Source organism: Dicentrarchus labrax, unplaced genomic scaffold (assembly GCF_905237075.1).
Source record: "Dicentrarchus labrax unplaced genomic scaffold, dlabrax2021, whole genome shotgun sequence".
NCBI classification, from domain to species: Eukaryota; Metazoa; Chordata; class Actinopteri; family Moronidae; genus Dicentrarchus; species Dicentrarchus labrax.
In genome coordinates this window covers 19,793,463-19,810,812 of record NW_026136718.1, presented here as the reverse complement: position 1 = coordinate 19,810,812, position 17,350 = coordinate 19,793,463, and the positions used below count along the sequence as shown (strand labels likewise).

At 40.9% G+C, this 17,350-nt stretch overlaps 1 protein-coding gene across 6 annotated transcripts; it reads right to left on the bottom strand.

Annotated features, from left to right (window-relative positions):
• Positions 1-168: 168 nt before the first annotated feature.
• Positions 169-16,908, bottom strand: atp8b3 (ATPase phospholipid transporting 8B3). 6 transcript variants are annotated; one of them, XM_051375500.1, is made up of 29 exons: positions 16,710-16,908; positions 15,988-16,274; positions 15,826-15,890; positions 15,245-15,336; positions 15,003-15,116; positions 14,437-14,535; positions 13,746-13,807; positions 12,866-12,938; positions 12,516-12,586; positions 11,608-11,699; positions 11,304-11,462; positions 10,192-10,280; positions 9,909-10,102; positions 9,594-9,802; positions 8,694-8,725; positions 8,289-8,445; positions 7,708-7,896; positions 7,451-7,563; positions 4,587-4,754; positions 4,246-4,357; positions 4,047-4,122; positions 3,789-3,912; positions 2,837-3,023; positions 2,449-2,672; positions 2,279-2,362; positions 1,918-2,142; positions 1,532-1,670; positions 1,171-1,301; positions 169-597 (listed from the first exon to the last, which is right to left on the bottom strand). In XM_051375500.1, the coding sequence occupies exons 3-29, from the start codon at positions 15,848-15,850 to the stop codon at positions 352-354; spliced, it is 3,486 nt and encodes a 1,161-aa protein (XP_051231460.1). In that variant the 5' UTR covers positions 15,851-15,890; positions 15,988-16,274; positions 16,710-16,908; the 3' UTR covers positions 169-351. The 6 variants fall into 6 exon arrangements, with proteins under 6 accessions (XP_051231460.1, XP_051231462.1, XP_051231461.1 ...); XM_051375502.1 differs by having other exon boundaries at positions 16,104-16,274; XM_051375501.1 differs by having other exon boundaries at positions 15,826-15,891; positions 16,183-16,274.
• Between the last annotated feature and the right edge of the window lie 442 nt (positions 16,909-17,350).

The window sequence follows — 17,350 nt, the reverse complement described above, 5'->3', positions numbered from 1 at the left end:
GTTGGTTATTGTGTTTGGTTTGATCTTCAAAGGAAATCCCCTGTGACCCCCAGCAGATGGAAATTAGATTTCTAACCACAACAGGCTCAAACAACAAAGATCAGAGATATTCATGCAGAGGTAAACTGTCTATGTAAAAATAATAAAAGAGATTTACAGAACATAATGTATTTTGTACATTATATAATTTATTGGAAAATAGTAGCAATACAAAAGATCAGTGTTGGCTCTACTAAGAACTGGCCACAAAAAGTAGTAGTAATTTTAAATACAGATCATCTTTTCAGTTCTATGCTGCAGTAACAATCTATAGGATCACATACTTCCCCATATCAAAACCTAGTTCAGTCATTATTGTGTACCGTTTGGTGCATCACTATTGTCCTTCATGTTAATTTGGCCTTGTGAGTCAGTGGGGTTATTATTTGAAGTCATCTTCTCATCCACCGGCGGCGCTGTGCTACGGCTGCAGGTCCCTGAAGTGATGAAGCGTCCAGGCCCGGCTCCCTGAGAGAGCGCGTAAGAGGAACGCCGAAGAGAAGTTCCTCTTCTCAGCTTTGACCTCAGCTCCACTGGCTGATGGGATGCACTGTGGACCTGCATCAAAGCCACATGAGAGTGAGGTCAGTGACCACTTGCCATCACAACAGTTCATGCTTTTGGTTTTAGAGAAATTAAACCTAAATAACTTTGTGAACCGTAAACAACTCACCCCATCTGATATTTAAAAAAATATAGGGTTGGTAAACTAGGTCAGCTTCCAAAATAACATAAAACAGCAACCAAATTCAGTATCAGTATTGGTTTAGGTTTTTGTCATCAGCAGTGAGCAAATTTACTGTCAGAACCCAGTAGGATGTACATAACTTGAGAATCATCATTGAGAAAAACAATGAGGTTATCATACAACCTTTTCTGTAAAACACCAACGTGAGGCTGCTGCAGATTATCTGGAGACATTTTATGGAAGTCTTCAATAGTATATTTAATAGAAAAAAAGGTTGAGATGGACGTACAGGAGCTAACTCTCTGTGTTTGGTTAATTTCAACTGTTGTTTTTTTCACTAACATCCAGGGGAGTGCAACATTTTTATTTTTGAACTATTCCTTTGTAAATTGATATTCCACTTCTTTTGCTTACTCTGTCAATGGTATTTTATTTTGTCTCACCTTGTGTTTGTCATGGACGGTGAGGATGACATTGAGAGCAAGAGCAGTCACTGAGGGCAAAACGGCCATCCAAGCAGTGAGCAGAGCTGTGAGCCACACAAGTGGATCGACAAAGGCCTTATCAGAAACACCTGATGGAAAACACACACGCAGAGCAATCAAACCTGTTCACGGGGGTTTGTGACACAATCAGATCAACAGAAATGTTCTTGTGCATGTTTGGTTGTATGTTTTTGTCTACAGTTGTTTGATATAATATGTCTCCATGTGAATCAAATGGATGTTGAAATGGTCACAGCCAGGAGCAACATAACTCAAGTGACAGGAATGAAGTGCCAAGCACTGAGATGAGTAAGTGTACCAAGAAATAAATAGTCTTGAGGTGATTTCTGAAACAGGCGGGGGTTGTGGGTGATCCTGGTACAGATGAAGAAAAGCACCACAGAGACACACACAGATGCTATATTGAACTTTGTCCAGTATCTGGTCACCAGCACAATCTAAAAGACAAACAGAAACAATCAGAGGAGAATTTTCTGAACGAAGCCACTGATCATTAATAACAATTAAATAACAATAATCATGATCATAATTTGCCTCATGCTTAGCTACTCTATCTGTAGTTTGTACAAGCAGCTTCCATCATTTCTAAATAAACAAGATTTGAATAGTTCATTTTCATAACATTTGTGTTTGATTTGCGACCGCAAGTTTATGTAGTTCACTTTTGAAAAGTGTGTTCCTGACCTCAATGGTGGCAGTGAACGTGGCTGCCATGGCGACAGTGACTGCCATGGTCTGGTAGTCAACGGCTGTGTCGTAGAAGACTCCAAACGGAATGAAGAACAGAACAAGCGATGCATAGACAGCATACAGGAGCGACAAGGACAGCATGAGAGGGCTGGAGAGCTCCTGTCTCTGCCCAGACTTGTACAGCTCCGGCCATTTCAGGCTGCTTTCTGCACTCACGTCCTAAAACAAAATGCGGCAGAGTGAAGCATTATGACTCAAACTAAACTTAAATATGTTATTGAAAATGAACTGATGTGAGTGCTGATGATCAGATATCAAAATATGATTCTTGAGTTCATAAAAACATTCATCTCACCTGTTCAAAGAAGGCCACAAGCATAATTGGGGTCGCTGTGTAGAAGACAGTGTAGAGAGCGATGAACCATGTCTCATACAGAGACTGTAAGAGAGAAATAAAGAGTGGAATAAATGCAGGATTTTAACCTCACTTAATGAAGTCTTCATTGAATTTCATCCACGTCTAACCTGAGCACTGCAGCCGTTGAAGATACCAAACCATATGTGCACTAGTGCAAAACCACAGGTCTTAAACAGGAAGTAGCGCAAGAAGAGGGAAATGCGCCTGTAGGACCAGCGCCCATGGACCAACAGCAGCCTCTGCAGAAATCTGAACTGGGACAACGCAAAGTCTGCATTCTGCACTGCCTGACCTCCCTCCACTCCTGCTATTCCCACACCAACATGAGCAGCTGGTGTTGGGGAAAGATAACAGTAAGAAAATACATGGATCAAAATAGAGGAAGAAAATGCAAAAACAAGAGGACACAAACAGACTATACTGATAGGCAGCATCTGTCTACAATTTAAAGCTACAAACACACATTCTACCATCTTTTTATTTAACCCGACTTACTCTTGATCATGTTTACGTCATTGGCACCGTCCCCAATGGACATGGTGACTGAGCTGGTGTGTTTCCTGACCAACGTGACAATGTCAGCCTTCTGTCCAGGTGTAACACGACAGCATAGGACCGACTGACACTGTTCTGCCAGGCTCATGAACGTGGCCCCCCATTCTGGTCTCTGGTCAAACTCTGCCTGGAGTAAAACACCATCAAACACCAATATTGATATAAAATGGTCCTAGTCTCTAATGGACCTTTGCTTTTCAGTTTCTGACAGCTTTGACATCTCAAAGAACAAATCTTGTTTTAAGGCATTTTAGTTCTACCAGTGTATATTTATAAAGCTGACATATCCATATGTTTACATTAACGGGTCAGTTGACTCTGTAATATGAAGGGGGTTGTTTGTAGAGACGAATCCACAGACAATCAACCCACTCTGTAGTTGCCCTCAGATCGACGGAACTCACTGTTATGGTTTTATAGCCCGGTTCAGTCTCACTACTGTCATCAGCATTATTTTCAGATGCAGAAAACTGGACTGAACATCTGGAGCAAAAACACACTGCATACTACTTGTTCAGCCACGAACAGCAGACAGACACAGTTAAAGACTAGCTGCTGAATATAGTTGAGCTAGCTAAAGGTTAGTAGAGACCAGAGTTAGAGCTAAAAGAAGAGTGAATACTGGACTCAGGTAGCCACAAACATGACTCCAAATGAAAGCTAATGTGGCTCCTTATCTGCTAGATATGTTTGCTAACAAGTTTGCCATCACTTATTGTCAGAGTTATGTTTACAGCATCACCTCATTTCCACTTTCCACTATCCTATCCCATTCTCTGACATTAACAATACAGTGTTTCATGATACAGAGTCGTGTTCAAACTATATGACCACAGCTATTTGGCCATTTGAAAACCAAATGAGTAATCTATTTCCTGTATGTCCAGTTTACCAGCTCAGGTCCAGTGAGGACCACAGCAGTCTTTTCTCCATCCCTCCCTTTGTCGACAGCCCACAGCTCTGTCTGTCTGGCCTTGAAGAAACTGACCCCTGGGTCTGGGGACTGGAGTATCTCTCTGCAGGGGCAAACACACAAAGATCAATGAGATGATGTGTGTGTGTGTGTGTGTGTGTGTGTGTGTGTGTGTGTGTGTGTGTGTGTGTGTGTGTGTGTGTGTGTGTGTGTGTATGTATTTTTATCATTGCTAACCTCAGCTCATGCCATTCCAGTAATCTGGTATCAGGATCCAGCAGTTTGCAAGAATATCCAATATTCACTGCAGTCTCTTCCAGGACAGAGAAAGATGGAGCAGGAAAGAAAGAATACAATGAGGCTTTGTTTTCATGTGGAAACAGTACAGCATTAAAATGGCGCCGTTCCCATCGCCTGGTACAATATGTCACAATACCTTTTTTGTCTCCTGTCAGTACCCATACTTTAAGCCCAGCCTGTTTGAGTAGAGCAATAGTCTCAGGAACGCCCTCTTGAAGCCGGTCCTCTATTGCTGTCACCCCCAGGAGCTACAGAACATGAAAATTAAAATTTTATTTTTACGAGTGAACTACTACTACTACTACTTTATGCTCCACATATATGAAACTTGATTTAGGGAAAAGTAAAAGGCACTAACTATTAAGCACTAACCAAAGGGTTGTCTGTATTGGTGATACGTTGTCAATTGTCAGCTATACCAATTTAAATAAAGGAATGGCAATAAACATGTAAAAATCACATTGAGGAAGAGCCCACCTGCAGGTCTCTCTCCATCTGATCATATAACTTTTCCAGCAATACGTCACGGTCACAGGTCGCCATGGCAGCAGACTGGGCCAGAGTTTTACTCCACTGCTCCCATGATGCCTCAGGAACAGATCGAACCGCAACACACAGAGTCCTCAGACAGGCCTGGGCAAACAACTGACAGAAAATAAGTTAACACATTATTTGAAAGGCTGCACATTATTTACTGAGCGATCATTCAGGCAGAAGTGAAGAATTGACAGAGAAAACATGAGATAAACACTTCAGTCTTGACAGGCATATCTCAGCAGGACTTTATTGGTGGGTCTCATCCTTTCTTCGAAACTCTATTTATCATTCATCAAGGGATGCACCGCAAGTCTCTTAATTGCATCCACGTTACCCCCACTTACGTCTTTCCCAAGGAAACCATGCAAGGAGAGAAGAAATGAGGAAATATGTTTTTAGAGACATGAAACGTCCTTTCTTCTGAAGCGATTCCCGTTTCTGATGACAGCGGCAGCTAATCAAAGCTGGATCAGCTGTCAGTCAGCTTTAACAGCAGTACAGACTTTTGATGGGGTTTGTGTCTGCACATGTGCAGCAGGCTAAATAAAAACCTGCATTCTGTATTCATACTGTGTCCTGCTCAGACACACATGAACCATTTTTATATTTGATGCGTTTATATTTGTTCATTATTTGAAGCTATATTTACTGATATTCAGATTATGACATCATTACTGAATAACCCAGAATATGATTGTGGTGTCTTTTGAACATTGGAAATTATTTATCAGGCAAAATGTTTTAGAAAAAATTTAAATTATGAAACTCATAATAAACCAGGCGCTCAGGAATTAACAGCCTCATATATGACTGAATGGAAATGAATGGAAAGACTCTCCTACGCTCTCTGACTTTAATTGTTTCCATAACTAGAAAATTCCTAAAGACATTTTGAGTGTGCCTGACTCTGGCCCATATATGAATACCATGTCATACTCTCTAGCATGCTATCTAGCTAGCGCTACCTTATAAATACCTTAAACACTCCTCTGTAGCTAGCTATGTGTGTGCGTGTATGTGTATGTGAGAGGAAGGTTTTGGTTGTCGTGGCAACCAGGGGAGGCCACAGCAGCTGCGCGCTTTCTCTCTGTCTCTAACTCCTGAGAGAGACAGAAAATCCCAAAATGAACCCCCTCGAACCATTGGCCAGGTCTGACCAAAAAACAACCGAAATGAAAACGGAAAAGACTGCTAGCATCGTCATCTTGTTGACCATAGGACTGCCGAGTTTCAGTGGCTAAAGTTAAAAAATGTGACCTCGGGAGATCGAGGAAGAAGAGGTTCAACGAGCTCCTTTAAACATTTCTCCTCTCCAATTAACATAGGATTAGATGGGGCTGTGAGAGGGTGTTGTTGGCGCATCAGTGCGTTTCCCGACAAAACTATTTGTCTGACAGCTTCAGCAGTGTTATCACTGCGACCCCAACGGATTTACCTACGTTTCTATCTATAAATTATTTCTGTACAGTGACATTTGTGGCCTTGAGAGCAGTTTACAAATGAATTTTTCGGCAAATATTTCTCTCTCTCTACACTCTAGTGATAATGTCACACACTCTAGTTGGGAGCATTCCACCAATACACACCCATTAATTTTTTTGGCATGGTTTTTGGCGATTTTTCGGCAAACTGTTTGGTGAAACGCTTAGAGAAGTCACAGCACTAATGTCCCAGCCAAGCCGCACGTCTTGATACCTTTTTTATGTATGTGCGACCAAAACTGCGGGAGGAGTAGTCGACCGAAAAACGATACTGGAGAGTAATGCCTGTTCACAGTCAAGCTTGTGAGCTGCAGGCTTTGGTTGCTAGGCGACCAGGTCCAGAAGACCAATTTTTAGCAGTTGGGCATTCTACCAATACACACCCATTAATTTTTTTGGCCTGGTTTTTGGCGAGTTATCGGCAAACTGTTTTTGGTGAAACGCTTAAAAAAGTCATAGAACTAATGTCCCCACCGACCCGCACGTCGTGGTACCTTTTTGTGTACGTGCGACCAAAACTGTGGGAGGAGTACTCAACCGAAAAAAAAAAATAATAAGAATATCAAGTATGGTGGATAATAGTAGTGTGCTTTCCAGGCACACTAATAAGCATTGTGAAGCTGTGTGAGTCTGATCAGCTGCAGCTTCTAATCATTAACTGATATCCGATGAGGGGGTGTGTCGGCATGAAAAGACTTATGAAGGCTGCTTTCTTGTATCCTCGTTCGTGGCTCCTCGGAGCAGAAATAAGAGCTTTGGGATGGTCTTCAAGAAGGTGGACCAGAACAACTTCCGGTTCAGTTTGGGTACGCCATGACCTCTAGCACCATCATGAAGTTGACATTTGTGTTTGAAGTTAAATGTCTTGATGGATTGCCAAGAAATTTGGTACAATGTCTCCCTGAGAATTTCAATCTGTCCAATTCTTTGGTTTTCTTTGAAATTCCCAAGGCTGTTAGTGTTTGGTGCTGATTATCAAATGTTAGTATGCTAACACACTAAGCTAAGATGGTGAACATGGGAAACATTATACCTGCTTAACATCAGCATGTTAGCATTGTCATTATGAGCATGTTAGCATTGTCATTGTGAGCATGTTAGCATGCTGATGTTAGCATTTAGTTCAATGCTTCGGCTGTAGACTCTTAGTCTTGTTAGTTTATCACAACCCAAAAGACAGCAAAGGAATAGTGAACAGAAGTTATGCTTGAGTTTGTGCTGCCTCATACAGAAATTGAAACAAAGGGACACTAACAGAGTGTTATATAAAAAGTAGGCTTAATAACAGCAAATACTAATGGTTCAGTAGAAACTCCAGTTCACCTCCAAGGATCTTTCAATCCTTTCCTGATATGGACAGTCCTTCTGCAGTCTCTCTAGGATCACTATGTCCGCCCCTTTACAGTACAGCTTTAACCCACCCTCCGGCTCCCGCACTGAAAGAAAAAACAAAACCAGTATGGATAATTTATCCAGAAAAGAAGCGGACATGGGAGAACTTGGCAAAAGTGCAAAAAGGGTGAAGTAAGTGCAAAAGATTACAAGAGATTATAAGATTGTATTTAGAGGGCTACTCTCACCAAGTACAGACATGCATCTTCTCTGGCTGGTGAAGTCCAGCAGTGCCAGCAGTTGATATTGGCGAGTAACGCCCAGCTCTGAGACAACGATAAAGTCTCTTGTTCTAGAAAGAAAGACCCAGCCCAGCTCCCTGGCTGCACCAACTAGAGCTTCCTCATCTGGGGACGCTGCCTGGTACACGGGAGCCTCTGGAGGAATGTGGTCAACGCACAAGGTAGAGGTAAACAATCTTCATTGTGCCAGTTAGGAAACTGTATCTATACATGTTTATATCAGACTCAGACTAGTGATTTAGGGGCTGGAGAACAACTCTGACAAAAATGCACCACCCTCTCAAGTTTTATCAATATTAGACGAGTAATGTCTGAAATTACATATGTAGATTATTTGACTTTTAATTGTAGCACCCCCATCAGGTCAATCAGTGTAATACAAAAACACAGTGGAAATATAAATCCCCCATTGAGATTCCATCAAAAGAAATCAGTGCTCTCTCAAGTATAACCAGATGTTTAACAACTTGTGAACTACTTTGATCTGAATCACAAAGATACAACACAAACACACACAAAGACACAACCTTCCTTCCATTCTGCCATGACAGTGTGACATAAAGCCAGCGCTGTGAGGAACTGTCTGCTGAGTGGACACTGCTGTCCTCTGAGCTTCTCCACCAGGCTGGTAGCCGACATGAAAAGACCACCACAGGAGAATGGATTCCAGCTTAAGTCCATTGGCTGCACACATACAGGGAAAAAGATGTTACTGAGCACTGACATTTCACAGTGCTGCAACTGTGGAGGGGAGTGTTATGTTAATGGCAGCAGAACTTATGACATAAAAACAGGCACATAGGCAAGAAAACATTAACCCTGAAGGAAGATTAGAGAATACCTTTGATTTAAGTTACAAACATGCAATGAAGAGCTAAAGAAAGAACAAAACACAGTACAAAGATGCAGATTTGATTGTAATTATAAGGCACCTCTGTGTCCTCTGCCAGGACCGATGCATCACCTGTAAAAGAAGAGAAAAATATCATAGTTAATGACTTTCAAAAGCATGTGTGAAGTATAATACATGTGTGAAGTATAATACATGATTTGTATACCGTATGCACAAGTAAAATTTAGAATGAAAGAGAGAAAACAGACGTGGACTGAAGCAGGAAGTGACTCAGACATACAACATATGGTTGATGTGATTCTAACAAGGTTTCAATTACAGTTTGTCTTCAGTGGGCAGACCTGGTGTTAAATATTTAGTAGATGGACTGCTGGCTGTTGGATATGAGCATGTTAAGTGTCTCTTGTTGTCTCATCCAAGGTACATTTGAGGTCGCCTCCCCAGAGGGATCTGTGTTCCTCTGTAATCCAGCGAGGAAACTTTGCTCTCTGGTAATTATCAAACTCTGTTACATAAATTAATATTTAAGGAAGCAATTTACTTTGCTGTTTATAACACTTCTTTCTACTGAATTGTGTAAGGTCATCTGATTAATAATGGCCTGTTGATGTAGTTATAATTAGAAGATTTTACCAAAACAGGAAGACAAATAATTATAATATTTATCTTAACTTTATAGTTAACAAGACTACATCCTGACATATTAACATTTATGACAAATAACATTGTTTAAAGTCCTGTAAAGATGCATTTTGAGGTCATGTTGTATTGATGTACATCCTGTTCAAAGTGGAACCTGAGGTAAAATAAAGAAAACTGGATAAAAGGGCAATTTTATTTGTTGGACTGGACAGAGGAGGAGGTTGTTCAAAATCAATTTCCATCTACCTGTAAAGCTGTTAGAAGGATTTGGCGTTTTCCTAAACAAAGAAATGTTTTTTAATATAGAAAATTAGAGATGGTTTCAGTTTATTGTTACCGTAGATCTCCCCAGCTATGCAGCATTGTCTGAAGAGCAGACGGTTCTGGGTTAGTGTCCCAGTTTTGTCACTCAGCAGGTATCCCACTTGGCCGAGCTCCTCACTCATTGAGGTATTCCTGGCCTGGGCCGGTCTGTCTGCAGGCTGCCAATACATCTCCATATCCCAGCCAATAAACAGGCTGTGGACCGTGTGGATCAGCTCAAACCTGTGGACACACAGACATAAATGACAAATACACAGTAAGACCGTATATACACACAAACACAGGCGTATTTGCCTTAAATGAATGCAGTGTTGTAGATGGAACTAACGTGATGTAGAGAGCTATAGGCATGGCCGGGCTGAGCAGGATGATGTAGCTCCAGAAGATGAGGAACCCTGTGTAGGCGGGGTTGCCGTTAACCACCAGAGCAGACAGAACCCCTGTGTTGCTCATGACCCAACTCGAAAACACGCCGCTGCCGATGGCAAGGAGCAGAGCTGCCAGTAGCACGGACAGGACTATCTAGCGATCCAGAATATAGACACACAAAGTTTATAATAACTCCACGAGATGCGTCACACTTCTCATCCCCCTGCCCTTTACTCACTCACCCCCATCACCAATCTGTTGAAAACTTTTTCTGTTTGAGTCCTCTTCACTCTCAGTTTCCCACAGTTCCTCAGGATCTTAGTGTCCGCGCCTGGTACAAAACAGACAACTGTTAAATGCTATTGCTGCAGTGGCCTGGCCAAGCAAAGTTGGGAGTCCATCCTGCAGCCAGAAGGTGAAAGTTCAAGCCCTTGTGTCAGTGAGTATCTGCTGACGTGCCCTTGAGCAAGATGCTGAATCTCTACCAGTTCCGGGGGTGTCTGACCCCACTGCCGAGAGGTCAGTGGGAAGAGAGAATTTCCCTTGCAGGGATCAATAAAGTATCACATTATGTTTTCCAGTGATGTTGTCTCATTCTCACATAGACTGCTGAAGGACTTTGGGCTGCATGTGTGAAAATGACAAATACTGGGAATGTGTGCTGTATCTTAGTCTGACTACAACAATATGTCAACCTTGATGATGCATAATTCAATGTAGGATGTATCAAATGTGTGTCAGGAGGGTTGGAGTTATAATCAGGCTGAACTGGGGTCACACCAATAGACAGCCTCTGATGAATAGTATAAAACCCATCTCTGGAAGAATTTGATCTATTGATCTGCTTTACCAGAACTGAAAGGGTCATAACAATGAGATCCATGACACCTCCGCCTGGTCCAGTAATATCCGATCAATGATCACTTAAAAGACAGGAGGAGCCTGTAATCTGCCAGACGTTAACAGACCCACATTTTTTTCACAGCTGCAAGAGTTAAGTACTGTCCATAATTAGCAGTATAATGTATTCTACATAATAAAATTTGTCATTGAAACAAGTGAAGACCATAGTAGAAGGTGAAATGAGGATAGGTAGACACAAAAACATTTAGCAATAGTTTTATCTCTGTTATCATCCAACTCTATGGGGATTTGTGCCTTATTTGAGGGATTCTCTTCATCCTGTGTGCCTCAGTGTCATTGTTTGACCCAACAGACCAGTTTGACAGCAGCTAGAACTTATTTTATGAACACAAACGGTATCATCTCACTAACATCCCGCAGGCATAGAAATTCCACAGAAATCAATGTTGACATCCCCTTGTCTAAACTGAATAAATTCTTCTACAAGTACCAGTATATATGGTCAATCCATAGGCAAACTCTGTGTTGCGTAGGACTGTTCCCCTCAGGAGGATGTGCTCGTGATCCAGCAGGAGACACTCTCTTCTCCAGTGCAGCTGACCTCTGAAGGTGTACAGACGATTGTTGGGCTCCTCGCAGAGTACAACACCTGTAACATAAAAGGATACGCTTGTTCGTACTTAGGATAAATGTGCAGTTCTGTTAAAAGTTTACTTGTTGGTACTGTATTTTTGGTCTTTTTTTTAGAATGAGCACATCTGAATTTACATTCTTAGTAGAAAATATTTATTCACCATCAAAGGCAGCAAGCGCTTCCTCTGTGGGGTGAGAGGTCAGCTCATTGTGTGTAGCACTGAGCGCCTGCCGGTACTTGAGGTTAGTCTCTCTGTACAAAGAAAAGACCAAACCACTTACAAGTTATAACAACAAAAACAGTTGATCCACTCATCAGAAATAATAATGAGTAGGGGGGGCTTGGTTGTAGAATGAAATAAATAATAATGAGAAGTTGAGGCAGTATGCCGCTGGTGTGCATTATAAAGAGTTATGCAATATTAATTTCTTTGGTTGAGAATCAGACTGAGGAGATTTCCATATTGTTTGCTAGTTCAGAGAAATAAATTTTAGCTTTTTTCCTCTAACAGTTAGACTCATTAAAAGGTGTAACTGGTTCTAACTGTGTTTAAACCTAGTAACAAATAGGCAAAATCACAAACTGATACGACTCTTTCACTGATCCCAACTACACATTCTACCCTTTTATGAGCCACCATAAAGCCTCAGACGTGCAGGCAGGGCCCCTCTGGCTGTCCCAGAGCGTATAAATGATTTTAGACCTTTAAAGGTGACCAGGTTTTAACTGTCAAGGCCCCATGGATACAGAACTACAGACTATTGTACCTGAAGAGATTGGGCGTCTAAAATCAATACCACCTTTAAAATCACATCTTAAAACTTCTCATCAACTTCCTATTTTTACTTTTATTTTTACTTTTACATATCTTACACTAATTTCATATTTTTTATGTTGTACTTGTTTTCAAAATAGTTTTTACTTATTTAATACACTGCATAAATGTACCACTACTACTACAATTACTAGTCTAATTATCATGAGGTTAATACATACAACTATTTATATGATTATAAGATTCATTTTCATAGAATTATTCCACACAATGACATTGACTATGTTTCCTACCCATCGATATCCGCTGTCTCCACATAACACAGACTGTGAGGCTCTGAACTACACAGGAGGAGAATGTCAGCCTGGGAAGAGAAAGAAAATACAAAATTAAAGGAGAGAGGGCTCCGTAGAAAGGTAATGGAAATACAAATACAGCTACAGAGCATTTATTCAAATATTTCTAACCGGAGCTGCTGCCTGCTGCTATACTACTCATGTTCCACTTTATGAAAACATTTGTCTTTAGTATACATAGTACAGTATACATAATGCAAACTTATTCTAGTTGCACATCAACGACTAACCAGACACAGTTTTGTATACCAATGTTAATTTCTTTTTTTATAAATTGAAAATCTCACAGGGATGACTTGGTCTTTGTGGATCCGAAGCACATCTCCCACAAACAGATCCTTCCACTGCATTGTGCTGAAACTGAGACAGAGGACAGACAAGGAGGGAGCATATGGAGAGAAATAATCAATGGTTTTCATATACTGAAATTTCATATTATTTAGCAATGCTACCATACATGCAAAACTTGTTTTAGATCAAAAGTAATGTGTTAGCAGATTTCATATTCACAATCAGTCATCCAAATGTAAACAAAATCCACTATCAAATTTTAAAATATAGGACTGAAATTTCCCAAATTGATTGGCATTTAAAACACAGAACCACATCTATGTTATTAATGTTCTCTAATGCTGTAAAATATTTGTTTTCATCAAAAACAAGAGAAGAACAGACCTACATTTTGAGTCATGATACGTTCGGGAACACAGTTCAGTAAGTAAACTCTTTAGGCTATATGATGTACAGCAAAAGATGTCTGGGCAGGCCATTAACTAAAATTATATCCACTAGTGCTAAAAAACAAAGCACTATTAATTTTTTTTTTATGGCATTTCTAATGCAGTTCCTACACTTTGGAGGGTAGTGTACAGCTTATTCTTTTAAGTATTCTATTAGTCCACAAGGGAAAGGATATTATCTGAAATCACATTCTCAGAAACAGACTGAAACAAAAGTATGTCTGAATACAGGAGAAGATGTCATCAAGGGGTTGGTCATAGTTCTTATCTTTCGACAGGCGTGGAAAATGTTTTCACCCTCCCCTAATGCTCAAAGGGACCATCTAGGGATTCACTCATTCACACTTCATTAGAGCTTCATTAGAGGGCTGTTTCAACCTGGAACTAGAACTGAGTCCTGAGAGAATCAGCCAGTCTTTGTCCTCACCTCTGGGAGAGGAGTACGTCACAGGGTCGGGAGTTAATCTCAGTGTCACTGCGTCTCCTCGTCTGGACCAGAGATGATGGAGAGAGACCGAAAAAGCGAACGAGAGAGGAGAAAAAGATAGATTTGAGAAGTGTGACAAGGATGGAAAAAAAGAGTGATGGACAAGGAGCGTGTGAGAGAGAGTGAGGGTGGCCATGAAAGGTTGAACAGGAGAAAGGAGAAAGGAGAAACGCCATTACGGGGCTCTACAGTGACACCAGCTGGGAGATTTACACCCTCCACTAAATGATTAGTCAATAGAGAGGGGTCAAGCAAGCGTTTCACCCAGAGCTGTTAACGACCGTAACTCAGTGATGCACTTAACCAGAGAATTCTCCATGCAAAACATCACGCCTGCATTTAAAAGGAAAAGCTTTAATGATGGGAGAGAAAATTAATGCTACTGGGATGACTGGTTTTGTCAGTGAGGAGAGGACAAGGAGTCAATGAGGACAATGAAGGAGAGAAAAGAGTCTGTGCATGCTTAAGTGTCGGGCACATAAATGCATGTGTGAGCCCGGCTGTATATTTGTGTTTAAGCTCATGCATTTGTGTGTGAGTGGGTGAATTCATTGCTAAGGGATATTCACCCCCCACTCTCTCCTCAGGTTGAGAGAGGTGGGGGGGACTACAGAGTGATTGGTGGTCTCACCAAGTCATTGGCAAGGTCTTTCAGCCCTCTAGCAGAGAGTACGGAGAGCAGTGGGATGATGGTGATGTACCAGGGTATAGATGAGATGACAGGGACACACTGGAGACCACATGCAAGCATGGGTACACAACAAGCATGGATAAATACAAAAAGAAAAGGAAACAGTCACACATACTATATTAACAATATGCACACACAAATTGCTTCCAGAAGTAATAACTATATCAAAAAAAACCATAAAAGCTCTGGAAAATGCAAACAAGATTACACTAGACAAAACCAGATACTGAAGAACAGGAATTTATAAGTTGGCAACTGAGTTTATGTAAGGTGTGTCACAAGACAACTTTTGCTCATCCACCCTGATTTGCATACAATACAAAATGAAAATGTATAGTTGTTATCTAAACACACTGTAACACTGCCAAAGAAAATCATAGTTTGTCCCTCAGCTATGCCACTTCAGGTACTGTAAACATGGTACAGGAAAGACTAAAGCTGACATTCAACTACATTCAAACCATGAGAGAACAGAGTGAGAGAGAACAGCAGAGCCTTCATCTGACCTGCAACACCACCATGAGAAGGAAGTAGAGATTGGCCACTCGCTGGAATTGTTCAAACAATGTCAGGGGCAGGAATGTCAGGGGGGAGTACTTGTAGCTGCATACCAAATTGTCCTGGCGACAGTGAGAGAGAAGCACAAGTAAGACATACAACACATTAACCTGTTTCTAAATGCATCAGCATGTCAACAGCTGTTAAGTTACCATCTGGAGGGAAAGAAGCACATACGTGACTGACTCACCGCATATCGCCCCCAGTGGAAGCACAGAAAGGATTTCTTCTGTTTGTGTTTGTGGTAGGGGCGGCTGTTTGCTCTCACCTCCCATGTGAGGCCTGTCAGACACGTGTAAAGGCTGACTCTTAGCTCTCAGAGAACATTTACACAAAATGATTTAATGTATCATTTACATCAGACAACAGATGGATGTGTGTGTGCTTCTGTGAATGTGTATTAATTTGCAAGCGTACGTGGTGTACTGCCGTATTAACCATATCTCAAAGGGATTCTTGAATCGCCCATTCAGAGCCTCAAGAAGGCAAAAATGACTCTAATAGCATCTGCTGAAGAAACATGATTCCCTATAGGAGAAAATGTCTATCTAGATAGAAGATCCCATGCAGGCTGCTATGTAAATATGACACTGATAGTTTGGGTTAAAAAATATGAATGTTACAGTATGTTTCCTTACAAATATTTAAAATCAAAAACACTGAACTCCACTCGCCTCTGAATAATGCTCAGTAAACACAGTGAAATACAGAGACAGCGAGCAGCAGGTGAAGAAAATATAAAATAAAGGATAGAGATGAAAAGAGACGTACCAGATTCAACACTTTCCTTGGCCATGATGCTGAGTTGACTCTGAAGTTAGTAGACTCGGGTTATGCTACATAAAGGACACAACAGAGTGAAATAGGTGCGTATGTCCCCCTCTAAGATTCAGTTATGTCGTGTAACTCGTCACACTGCGTTGCCATGCTTACCTATACCACAGCACAACAGACAGAAGATTATAAATCACTGCTGCTGATCTAAACAGACACCACTGCCAAGTGTAGCTCTACAAGCCATAGCCCTGCTCTATTAACCACTTGCTTACATAAACAAAATGTTACTAATGGGAATTTGGGGCAAATCTAGGCTTGTTGTCCATATGATGAAAGGCTGAAAAATTTCCCAACTCTTCTGGCTGTGTCTCTGCTGGAATCAGCATGAGCTATCCTGGTGAGAGAGGACCAAAGTTGCTCAGATCCAACTATCTGCATCGAACCTGCGAGGAGTAATGTTTGGATTAATCAGCACAACAACTGTAATTAATGACTGTCGCATTATATTTTAACCTGCTGCTAATTAGTATCGAGACCACATTAGTCAACAAATTAATAAACACAGAGCAAAGCCAAAAGGACATTCTGCTTAAACCATTAATGAACCCTCTTTGTAAAGATGTAGTATACTTTGCTGATGAAATACATGATGAACAGCAGCATATAATAATAATAATAATAATAATAATAATACATTTTATTTATAAGCGCTTTTCTAGATACTCAAAGACACTTTACATAAATAAAAACATAAAAGCAGCAAAACGACATCACATAGTAAACACTAAAAACACATCAGACTAAACTAAACATTAAAAGCAATTTTAAAAAGGTGAGTATAAACAACCCACACCATTTAGAAAGAGTCACACATTTACCTGCATTGTCTGCCAGTACAGTCCTTGAGCACTGTATAACACATAGCTGAACCATCAATCACATAGCCCTACCAAGAAGAACCAGAGATTAACATGGTTGTTTTCACAACCATTATTTAGCTGCTTTTCATAACTCAACATCATTCCTCTTTCTGCTTATCCTGGTGCAACATATTTCCGGGCCCGCCCTTCTCTCGCTCCCAGGTGAGGGCTCCGGTATCATGGACTACACCCCCAACGCACCTTACCTGAAGAGAGAGAGGAATGGAGGAGGAGCACCAAGGCCAGTGGAAAATAGCATATCAAATCATTGTTTTGTTTATCTCATTTTCTGCACCTGTTAAAGTACCACAAACTAAGATTCCAAACATACTAACTGGTGAAACCTTTCTTTAAGAAATCTAAATAACTTCAGTGTCCCAGAAAGTCTTTGTATGCAGCTTTTGTACCATGCAGCAGTGGGAGTATTGGTTTACAGGAATGTGAAAGCAGTAAAACTTTGCATTCAGACTTGAAATGCATGGCCAACAACAAACTCTGGTTCTCATTCACTGACTCCCCCCCCCCCTTTCTCAAACTGTCTCTATCTATATATACACATTATTATTGTTGTTGTTATTATATAGAAATCAAATCTGTTT

Excerpts from the sequence above, each read along its gene's own strand:
- atp8b3 (XM_051375500.1), bottom strand. The coding sequence starts at position 15,850 with ATGGCCAAGGAAAGTGTTGAATCTG. Across the intron at positions 10,281-11,303 it reads TGGATTGACCATATATACTG|GCGCGGACACTAAGATCCTG; the intron begins GTACTTGTAGAA and ends GTTTTGTACCAG. Across the intron at positions 8,726-9,593 it reads CATAGCTGGGGAGATCTACG|GTGATGCATCGGTCCTGGCA; the intron begins GTAACAATAAAC and ends CTTCTTTTACAG.